General features: G+C 37.1%; 1 protein-coding gene across 5 annotated transcripts in view; it reads left to right on the top strand.

Annotated features, from left to right (window-relative positions):
* The window catches only part of LOC398368 (collagen alpha-3(VI) chain), a 78,911-nt gene extending 69,019 nt beyond the window's left edge, over positions 1 to 9,892 (top strand). For 4 of the 5 annotated variants that reach the window (XM_041577019.1, XM_041577020.1, XM_041577021.1 and 1 more), the window contains 8 exons: positions 349 to 451; positions 1,361 to 1,449; positions 2,647 to 2,943; positions 3,066 to 3,149; positions 4,045 to 4,215; positions 5,416 to 5,466; positions 7,719 to 7,889; positions 8,982 to 9,892. In XM_041577019.1, the coding sequence (XP_041432953.1) occupies positions 349 to 451; positions 1,361 to 1,449; positions 2,647 to 2,943; positions 3,066 to 3,149; positions 4,045 to 4,215; positions 5,416 to 5,466; positions 7,719 to 7,889; positions 8,982 to 9,022 (1,007 nt within the window). In that variant the 3' untranslated portion in view covers positions 9,023 to 9,892. The remainder of the gene's footprint in view (positions 1 to 348; positions 452 to 1,360; positions 1,450 to 2,646; positions 2,944 to 3,065; positions 3,150 to 4,044; positions 4,216 to 5,415; positions 5,467 to 7,718; positions 7,890 to 8,981) is intronic. The other variant, XM_018236068.2, reaches the window with a different exon arrangement.
* The last annotated feature ends 628 nt before the right edge of the window (positions 9,893 to 10,520 follow it).

The following is a 10,520-nucleotide window of genomic DNA, read 5'->3' on the forward strand; positions in this document are numbered from 1 at the left end:
CCCCATCTTTCATCTAATATATTATTAAATGTGTGAGTCATTGTATACCCATCAAGTTATCAGGGCTCATACCCTCCTAAAATATTTGTTTCTCCTATTCCTAATTATGTAAACCGTGCATGTGAAGCAATCACCATATTTTTCCACTCATCAAAGAAGAATTTTATGCCCCATTTGAATGTTTTCAGATACAGAAACTAGTGTTATAAAAAGGAATTAAGCAGGGTGCCATGTGAATTAATTTTGGATGTGTGAAAGATATATATAAAACAATGAAGGCAGTTATGTTAACCATACCAAGTACTCAGTATCATAGGTCCATAGCTAATTGTCTTGTGCTTCTTCTAGGTGAGAATGCTTTCCATCTGTCTCCTGAAATCCAAAGGCAGTGTGACTGGTTTCAGAATGACCAGCCAGTCAGGACTACAGAGAAAGAGAAGCACACTGAACGGTGAGTGAGAGCAGAATGTGCACTGTATACAACTATATATATGACTATAACATAAATGTCATAAATGACAGAGCCTCCCTATCTTTCATCCCTCTTGTTTGCTGTGGCACTGAAACAGCTAGAAATTAATTAACAGTCATACTGTTATGGAAATACCCCCTAAATAATTTGTCTTTTGTTCTAAAAATAAAGTTTTCATTTTAAATACAATTTTATATGTAATAAAAGAATCTAGGTTTGCCCAGGTACATTAAGCCATAGCAACCAATCAGCAGGTAGCATTTTCTGGGTTACTGCTATAGGTTATAGTACCTTGGCAAACTTAGTGCCTTTTCTTACATAGAGAAGAAAGATACAAAGTGACAAAATGAATGTAATGCAGAGTTTATGCATTTTTGAACATGGTTAGCACTACTCCCTTGCAGCCCATTCCAACCTCAATGCAATTTCAGACCAGTTTGTATGTCTTTCTTGTGTATGTATGGGTTTCCTTAGGGTTATGTGGTTTCCTCCCACACTCCAAAAACATACTGGCAGGTTATTGGCTCCTGATAAAACTGACCCTGTTGTGTGTGAATGTGATAGGGACCTTAGATTGTAAGCTCCACTGGGCAGTGAATGATGAGCAATCACTGTAATGAATTGTGTAAAATAAGTGCCCTACAAATAAATGATGGTAATGATTATACATGTGTTCTTGGTTGGGAGCCACCAGTAGTTAGTAAAATAAATGCATATAAATGTAAATATAAAAGTGCATGTCAGATTATGTGGAGTTTAATTAGCTATGTTCTTTCAGTTCTGGCATGCTTAGCACTCTGATCTTTTTTCCTTATTCTAAACATTGTAGAACACAACAATTTTAGCAAAAGACTGAACCATAGCTGTTATTTTTATTTTTCCCTGCAGTACAACCACCACTGTAAAACCAGATGAAATATTGTCTAGTCAACACCCCAAGATTGTGACAATTCTGGCAAGCACAGAAGGACCAACAGGTAACCTCCACAAATTCTCTACATGTGTCTTTGTTTGTTTGGTAGGTTGTCTCATTTGAAGATTTTTACCTTTAAGGGAAAATCCAAATTTCATTATATAGGCATAGAATATAACAGCACCCAAAAGTGAGTCATATACATTGTTCAGATAATGGTTTAAAGTGCAAAAAAACTGCACAACCCTGGCCCTGCACTTTGCACCACCACGGATATACCAGCATTGACAGCCCTGTATTCATGAGGGGTGGGCTTCAGAGGAACATAGGTGTCCCACTTCCTACTTGACCCTAAGATATCAGCCAGGAAGCATCAGAATGGCTGCCTTGTGTGTAGCAGCAATGCAAATGACACATCATGCTGGTATTAGCACCCTTTATGGCTCCAGCATTTACATCAGTGGCATTTGTAAACGACCCCTAAGGCTAAACACAATGATTATGTCTATTGAGGTTTGCACTGGAAATTTATTCAGGCTTTTCAACCACAAATTGAAACTTTATTTGCTGCCACAGAAAAAAAGGACATAGTTCAGTTTAGGAAAGTGTGTATAATGTATCTTTTTACATCACTCTCATGTCTGTCAGTTCCATAAAGATGAACATTTCTGAAGGTAAAAACTAAGATAGTGTAGTGCTATGTGGGGAAAAGTTGTGGGGTGTTTGAGAAGGATTTTAGGTTTTGGATAATTGGAATTATTATTGTGTGTGTTCAAAACGTAATAAGCCCCATTTACAAATGCAGTGCAGTGTGCTTAGTGGAAATATTGGATGCAATTTTTTACATACAAATCAGCATTTCCCCACAGAATTGCAGAACAATTGCAGGAGCAAGTTATGAGAAATTATGAACATTATGGGGCCACAGGACTCCAGCCATGTTCTGCATTTTTTATGCAGCTTTTGTTTCAACTTCATTTCAAGAAACATTTCTTGCAGGGCCACTAATAGAAACTGTATAATGAGGATATTTGTGTCCTATTGTGATTTAGGGAAGAGTAAAATATATTATTTTCTATACAGTTATGGGGTCATTTATAGTTGTACCACCTGCTTTGATTTCTTGTGTAGCAGTTTATGATAAAGTTACATTTTTTTTTGTAAATGTATCAGGCAGTGCTTTCTTCCTTTTTTAAATAACCATAACCACCATTCCTTAGTTACACTTAGATATTCACTGTAAATATTGTCCCCTTTTAAGAACCTGCCATTTCACTACAAAGTGTAGAAATGCCAACCGCTGAGCTGAAGGTGTCAGAAGTGACAGTAAACAGTGCAACCTTGAACTGGACAAGTCCTATTTCCCAGGAATCTCCCCTTTATGATCCAACACTCTCAACATTGGAAGAGAGAGAAGTTGTGACTTTTAAGCAGAATGTCACTGAAGTAGAGAAATTAACTATAGGACTGGAAAATGAAGTGAAGTACCAGACAACTGTTACAGAGTTTCACAGAAATCTTGATCAGAGTACCCATCAAGAAACATTCACTACTGCAAGTAAGTCTCACGTACTGAGCTTCTACCATGTGTAATATTAATATTATGACTTTACAGACTGCACAAAAAATTACCCCGCTTGAATGTATTCTAAAAAAATTGTTTTCTTACTGCATCTTTAGGTAAGGCCCAACTCAAGCCAATAGCATTGACCAGTGCAAAAGTAGTTGTGAGCTCAGAAACAGTCAGCAGTCCAGAAACAGCAGGTGAGTTCTGGAGAGAATTGATTGAGGGGGAGAGAAGAACTAGATTGTATGTGCACTATGTCGAAGGGTGCCCTCAATATGGGCATGATTGAAAGAAATTATATTTATCTTTTGATGGTCATCTGAGAGGCAAGGTCTAGAAGTCTTCTGTGCCTCATCTTACATCCAGCTGTGGGATCCCTGGAGCTATCAGCAGGTCCAGGGTGGTGGTAACTCCAATGTTCCCCAGTGTCAAAAGGCACATTTGTGTACCAATAATCAAAACAGGCAAACATAAAAGTTCAGGAGAGTGTTTGGACTCAAGTACCTTAATGAATTGTGTTAATATGCACTGCTAACACATATGGTTTGAGTACAGTTATGCTTTCAAGACACTTTTAGAACTTTAAGGACTAAAGCTGAAATATTGATTTTTATTACTTTTTTATATGGCTTTTACAGATCATAGTTTTTACTTTTGGTGGCCGAACAAGATATATATAATTGTCTTCTTAAATAAATCAATTCTTTACATGATGTTTTTTTGCATGAGGCATAATAGAAGCAAATATTTCACACAACCAGCTGCAGTCACAATGGACACAGTTTTGTATCACTCTGGCAAACTTCTGTTTAGTAGCCTGTACAACCTGCATAGCATAGAGGTGCTATATCGATGTGTTTATGCTTTAGTTAAGATCAAAACACAAAGTCTCATCTAGTACTGCACATTAGTTCTATAATTGTAACATGTAACATAAATTATTAAATCAGCAACATAATTTAAGTGACTCCCCTGCCTCACGGCAATATGCCAAGAAGAAACCCCATATACAACCTGTGTCGACACCCGGAGCCTCCTCCTCCCATTCACTTTGTAACACTCTGCACACTCTTTGAAATTCCACTTTGACAGATCCATGTGAACTAGAAGTGGACATGGGCCACCAGTGCAAAGAGTATGAGGTTAAGTGGTTCTTTGACAAGACAAACAAGATTTGTACCAAATTTTGGTATGGTGGGTGCGATGGCAATACCAATAGATATGACACAGAAGCTGAATGCATCAGCCAGTGTCAGAAAATATGTAAGTATCAGCCACAGAGACGATTCCTATTGTCTATGTTGCTTCATGGTAAATAACAAATATACACACAAGCTATTTGCCCAACCCCTACTTCATAACATACTTTGAAGTCTGCACTGGCACATAGCCATCTAAAAAGTACAATATTTGCTTTCCTTTTCTGGGGGGACAGCATGAGATTATAAAGCATGAAAGAGCAGTATTGGAGGGTCAAAGCAACACAGTCACCTGCAGCACATCTTCAATTCTGCAGATAAATGATTGTGGTGCAGGTACAAACATATTCCCAATATGTGAGGAGTTGTTTCCTAATTTACTCTGGGAACTGCCTAATGTAGGTTTGATAGATCAAGTTGAAACAGTTGTTCCCAATGACAGTGCAGCTATTTTCTGATAACTTGAATGTACATGCTTTAACTCTTCTAAATTCTTGTTGCACTGCAGGATATACATTGCTATGTGTCACATAATAGAAAAATGAAGGAAACATTAAATCACCTTGCAGAGTTTTGCATTTCTCAATCTGTGCCACAATCATAATAATTGTCCCTGTATGCCCACTAACAGTTTTGCACTCTATCATTTGTATTGGTGCACTGCCTATTTTTGCCTTGAAATTACTGGGGGATGTTTATGATATCAAAGCTCAGTGGTTGATATAGGACTTTCTGTCCTCAATATACTGATGTAGCACAACCCATAGGCCTTGATTCTGGCAGGGTTCTAAGGGAGGAAGAAATTGTTGGGTACACTACTAGTCTACCTGCAGCCAAATTTCCCCCTTGTACAGCATAAATCAAACGTTGGGGTATGGGTTCCCCACAATTTCATTTGAATTATCTCATATTTTCTCTAAATCCTATAAAAATGCTCAATAGCATCAAATTCAGTTTTCACCAGTAGAAACACCCCTGTGTTTCAATGCATCACGTTTGTTCTCACCCTGTTCAGCTGCTATCCTTGTTGTCCATCTATCTCTCTGTCACGTTTGCTTCCTAAACCTTTCCATTGCATTACAGATATAGATTATTTTATATCAAAGTGCAATGAGAGAGTACACAGATTGGCACACAGAGCTAATACTGCTTTAATTCATTATACACAAGAATACAAGAAGTTCTGAGTCTGAGACCAATTTTAAGATATCTTTTTCAGCTTTGTTAAAGTCATTTAATGTTCTTACTTATTTGTTTTTTTTAGTGACTGAGAAAGCTCTCCCAGCACCAGTACTGGAAGTAAAGAAAGTATCAGGTAAATACACACATATGCATGCAAATAATGCCTGTATTATTACATATCAATACTATTTAACATCAAATGGCCAAAATGCCATCAGGTTTTCAGAAAAATTTAATTAATATTATCTTTAAAAATGACCCCTTGTTGGAGTTCCCTATAGATCAGCTATGTTCCCTGACCATGTTTCAAATGAGTGGTGAACATATCCTGCACAGCCTGGAAAAGTAGGCAGCACAAAGTGGAAAACACGGGCAAGGCTAGTAGGGGTTTTGCAGGTTTTAGCACTTTTCTTCTATATTTAAAAGGGTACAATATAATGCACTGGCACATTGTTCTTAAAGTGTTACTTAGGGAGTTGGACTGACTATGGAATGTACCATAGATAGCAATCCCACAGTTACATGATAACAAACCTACTATACTATGTCATGCACATCCCAGGCTTCATGAAATGATATTATAAGCATAATAGGACACCTATGCAAAGTAATTAGGAGTTTGTGGGCATCATGGTAGGGGAACAATAGCTGCTTAGGCAAGTACTTATACTTAAAAACATGGTGCTTTTACCCCCTTTTAACGGAAATCATCAGAAATAGCATATGGATGTGATTATCGCCGCAATAGTCTGATGCTTTGGCAGATAACCCCTCCCTTATGTCATAAATACAATGACTGTCACTGAGTATAACTGAGTATAAGTGGAATGAATGTGCTATGTTTATTCCACACTTGTGACTACAGGTATGGGATCTCTTATCTGGAAACCCAATATCCAGAGTCCATTTTAAACAAATACACAGGCAAGATATGCAATTCAGGTCCCAGTTATTTTGTATAATGGATCCCATTCCTGTAATATTACAAGCCATAAGCCAATAATAACTATAACTGTATTCAATGCATAAATCCAACAGAGAAAATAATTTGTATATATTTCTCAGTAGCCTTGACATGCATACCGGTACTTTTTTTTTACTATTATTTATTATCATTCATTTATATTAAAAGCAGATTCCTTAGTTCAGTGCAGAAGATGGAAAAACAAATGAGAAGTTTTAGCCTAGGGGACATCTTTTTTGAAAAAAATCTGTATCTGGTGTTTGTTGACAATAAAATAAGACAGAGCAGAATATCTCATAATTTGGTTGCATGAGCAAAGCTGGTCCCAATACATAATTGAGAATTGCGCCAATGGCTTGACTTGTAGCCCTCAGGCCAAATTGTTCTTCAGCTTCAAACTGACTTTTCTACCCTCCAAATTTGTTCTTTTTTTCACAGGAATGTATTCCTAGCTCATGGAAAATATTTGTGCAAGCAGAGAGCACACGTGAATTTGCAGCTTGTTTTTAATAATGTTTCATTAAAATGATTCATAGTTCTTCTTCCAGTTTGCTCTGTGTTAGTCCCAAACAGATGCAAATTTTATAAGAATATTAAAAACAAAGCACATGTGAGAGTAGAGGCTTTGGGACTTATATCCACAGTGCAAGTATGGGATAGAAGTACAATACAGCAAAATATATTTAGGATATAAGTTATCAGTTAACTATCACTCAACAAAGGCTTGATCATATGCATTTGGGCTACTTGGAAAGACTGTCCAAAATCCTCCTGTGTGCCATTGTCCTAAAGCTTGTAGAGATTAAGTCAGGAACAGACTACATCTATCATATATCTAACAAATTCATGTTTTGCCTTATCTTGATTAACATAAAGCAGAAAGTGTCCAATTTTGAATCATAACAGATGTGGATAGTGTAAGTCAGTGTTTTCTGACTTTTTGGATTAAACCCCACTTTAGATATACAATCTGATCAAGGCACCCCTTATCTCTAAGTTCATTTAGCCGCCTTTACTTAATAAGATGCAAAATGTGATGTCATATAAGCCATCCTATTAAAGACAACAAATATGGCCTTAATGCTGAAGATTACATTAATATTTAGAAAAACAAATAAGCATTCGCCCCAAACTTTACTGGCCTTCCAGCTGGGCTTCTTCATGCACTGCTTTAGTAACACAGTTTGGTAACCTCTAGTGTAGGTAGCATGACACATTCTATGTGACCACTATATACTTCTACATTTTAATGGCTGACCTATGGTTTTATTTCACTTTATTAAAGCATTAGCACATACTTAATGAAAAAATTAGCCTAATTGCTTAGCAGAAAGGCTTTTTTGTGACCATATAAGAAGTCATCAATATATGAAAAACCCTGTAGAGTTTTGATAACTAAGCTTGTCTTTTTTCTGTATTAGGACCAGAAGCGTGTAACCTGCAGAAAGAAGAGGGGACCTGTAGAGATTTTGTCCTGAAATGGTATTATGACCCAGAAACCAAGAGTTGCACCCGGTTCTGGTATGGTGGCTGCGGAGGAAATGAGAATCGTTTCAGCACACAGAAAGAATGTGAAAACACCTGTATACCAGGTAAAAACACATGAGCTACTACTATAGCTGCACACATAGAATGTTCATACAGAGATTTTAGATTGCCAAGCTGCATTCTGCTGCCCCATTTGATTAGACCCCAGCAGAAGATCGTGGAAAGCACATTTTGGTATTGTGATATGACATGGCCCTTAAAAGCACTGGGCTTCACCTGTATCAATAATTTGGGTCCAGACATATTCTGAATACTATATATGTATTTATTTATATAGCAATACAAATGTATACAGTACTTTACAAGGTGTAAACACAAACAGGGGTATAGTTATTATAAATTAGATAGTGAAAATAAATAAATATATGTTTAAATGTTTCAATACACTGCCTGAAAATTTTATCTATTGGGACTGGGATTACTGATTACACCTAAAATGGGTATTATTTTATGAATAAGCAGTAAAACAGTGGTTTTAGCTTTTTACATGTAGTGGAATTATTATTTTTCATACTGCATATTCAAGAATTAGAATTATTTTGAAATGATTATGTCATTTAGAGAAGTCTATGGAGCCCTTGAATAGGCATGGGGGTCATAAAAACTTCTATTAAGACTCACAGCCGCCCCCTGGCCTCCAATTAAACATCAGTAATATATAACAAGATCATTTTAAAAAAGTAGTTGACCAAGACATGCGGAACTCTTAGGGGGTTATTTATCAAAGGTCGAATTTTAGAGCTCAAACTCAAATGGTTTATACAATATAATTTAAGAAAAAAATCAAATGTAAAAAACTGGAATCAGTGTAGTCGGGGTGAAAAAAAAATCCAAACATCATGAAGGCTATTAACATCATTAAATGGTTCAATGGACCTCTTGCCATTGCAATGAGTTTTTTTTTTAACCTGAAAATTCGAGTTTTGACTTAAAAATACCCTAGAAATGGAAAAGCACTTTAATAAATCTGCCCATTAATGTAACAGATGCAACACCATGTGCAACTAGACATCAAAATACACCATAACAACCTTTTGTCCATTTTATGTAATCCCAGTTTCTTACCTTATCTTATCTATGTGATCTTTTCTTTCTTTTCATAAAACTAAGTATTTACATTTTATTTCCCCCTGCAGTCCCTCTGAACTCTGGCATTGTGTCTGCTATTGGTACATAAGAAGACTGCAGTACTTACCTCTCTGTGGGAGATAGCCCAGGATGCACTGTCCTCATTTCACATTCAGCCCTTGCCAGCCTGTCCTTGACCACAGGGTGGAAGAAGCTAAAATGGTTTATCAATATGGTGCTAATTTGTCTGCGGACTTTGTTGAATACTAAGGTTGGGGCCCTCAACCCTTTCATTGCTGAAGAGATACACTTTCCAGTTCCTCCAGCCCTGTGGAGTGATACTCTACCAGTCTCTACAGCTCTTAAAGGGTTACCTAGCAATCTGATTTCCCACTGTCATGAAACAGTAGCTGGTACAAGATGATATATATATATATTTAGGGGCACCCCAGCTAAGCTACTATAAAAATACCCACTGTTATTTTACACAAATCTGCATTCGCCTCAGCCTAGGATATAACAATTTTTATCTCATTGGTTTGACAGCCCTTTATATAAAACCCAGTGCCTTTGTCCAATTAATAAAGAGTGGAATGGACATTTCAGGTATGTTTAGTTTTCCCTCCCATAGCCCTATGTGCTGGTTGCTTCTAGCTCTCCAGCCCATTCAAAAGTGTAAGCTTTTGCAGTTAAAAAATGCCTGGTGCATAAAACCTAGCAGCACTGTGCAGGTTTCCTTGGCAATGAAAGTGTTAAGAGCTTTAGGATTTACCACTTATTATGTGGAAGAATATTTTTCTACAACCACAAGGTGATCATTCCGTGCACTGTCTCTTCAACCCATGTGAAATAATGCAACTTTTCTGCAGTTTTTTTTTACATTGATGGATATATTTTTTTTAAACTTGGGGTGGGGGTTACTTGTTTTAAAGACAAAATGGAGATAAACATGAACAAATAAAGGCTGATGAGGTGCCCAGTTCTCTGTGTCTTCCTTGTGGATGAAATATGGGCATGGGTTTGAAATGTAATTTGGTAGATCCATCACCAAATGAAAGTTCACCTTATTGCAGGTTGTATCTTCAGATTTAGGTAATGGCTGTGTACCATTGAAAAGATCATACACTGTAGACAGCAAATGGTTTTATACATTTGAGAACAAGAGAATTAGAAGAGGGCAGTCAACTAAATATGCTCCAAGGTTCTAAGGACATGAAACACGGCTTCCTCTTCCAGATGCCTTCAATGCACAAGGTCCATAGGACAATATGGTTTACCAGGCCACCAAGTGTAAGTGCCTCCACCAACATGTGTAGACTAGAGAAGCCCAAAGCTGGTTTCCATTGAGTACATGATGCATGCTGGGCTTTGAACAATCTGCGAACCACATGCAAATAAGTACTAAAGTGCTCTGTCCAAATAGGAGAAGCTTATGCAAGTCACAATGAGTATAGATTTTTGAGCACCAACCAATCCAAGTTCACTATATCTGTCAGACAGCTTCCCCCGGCCCTTAAGTAGTAAAGACTTATTAGGCACATACTGAACTCAAGACAAGATTGCTATTTCACTCTGTGCTAATAATTTCATCCAACTCCCTTACAGAA

The sequence above is a fragment of the Xenopus laevis genome, chromosome 9_10L (assembly GCF_017654675.1).
Source record: "Xenopus laevis strain J_2021 chromosome 9_10L, Xenopus_laevis_v10.1, whole genome shotgun sequence".
Classification (NCBI taxonomy): Eukaryota; Metazoa; Chordata; class Amphibia; order Anura; family Pipidae; genus Xenopus; species Xenopus laevis.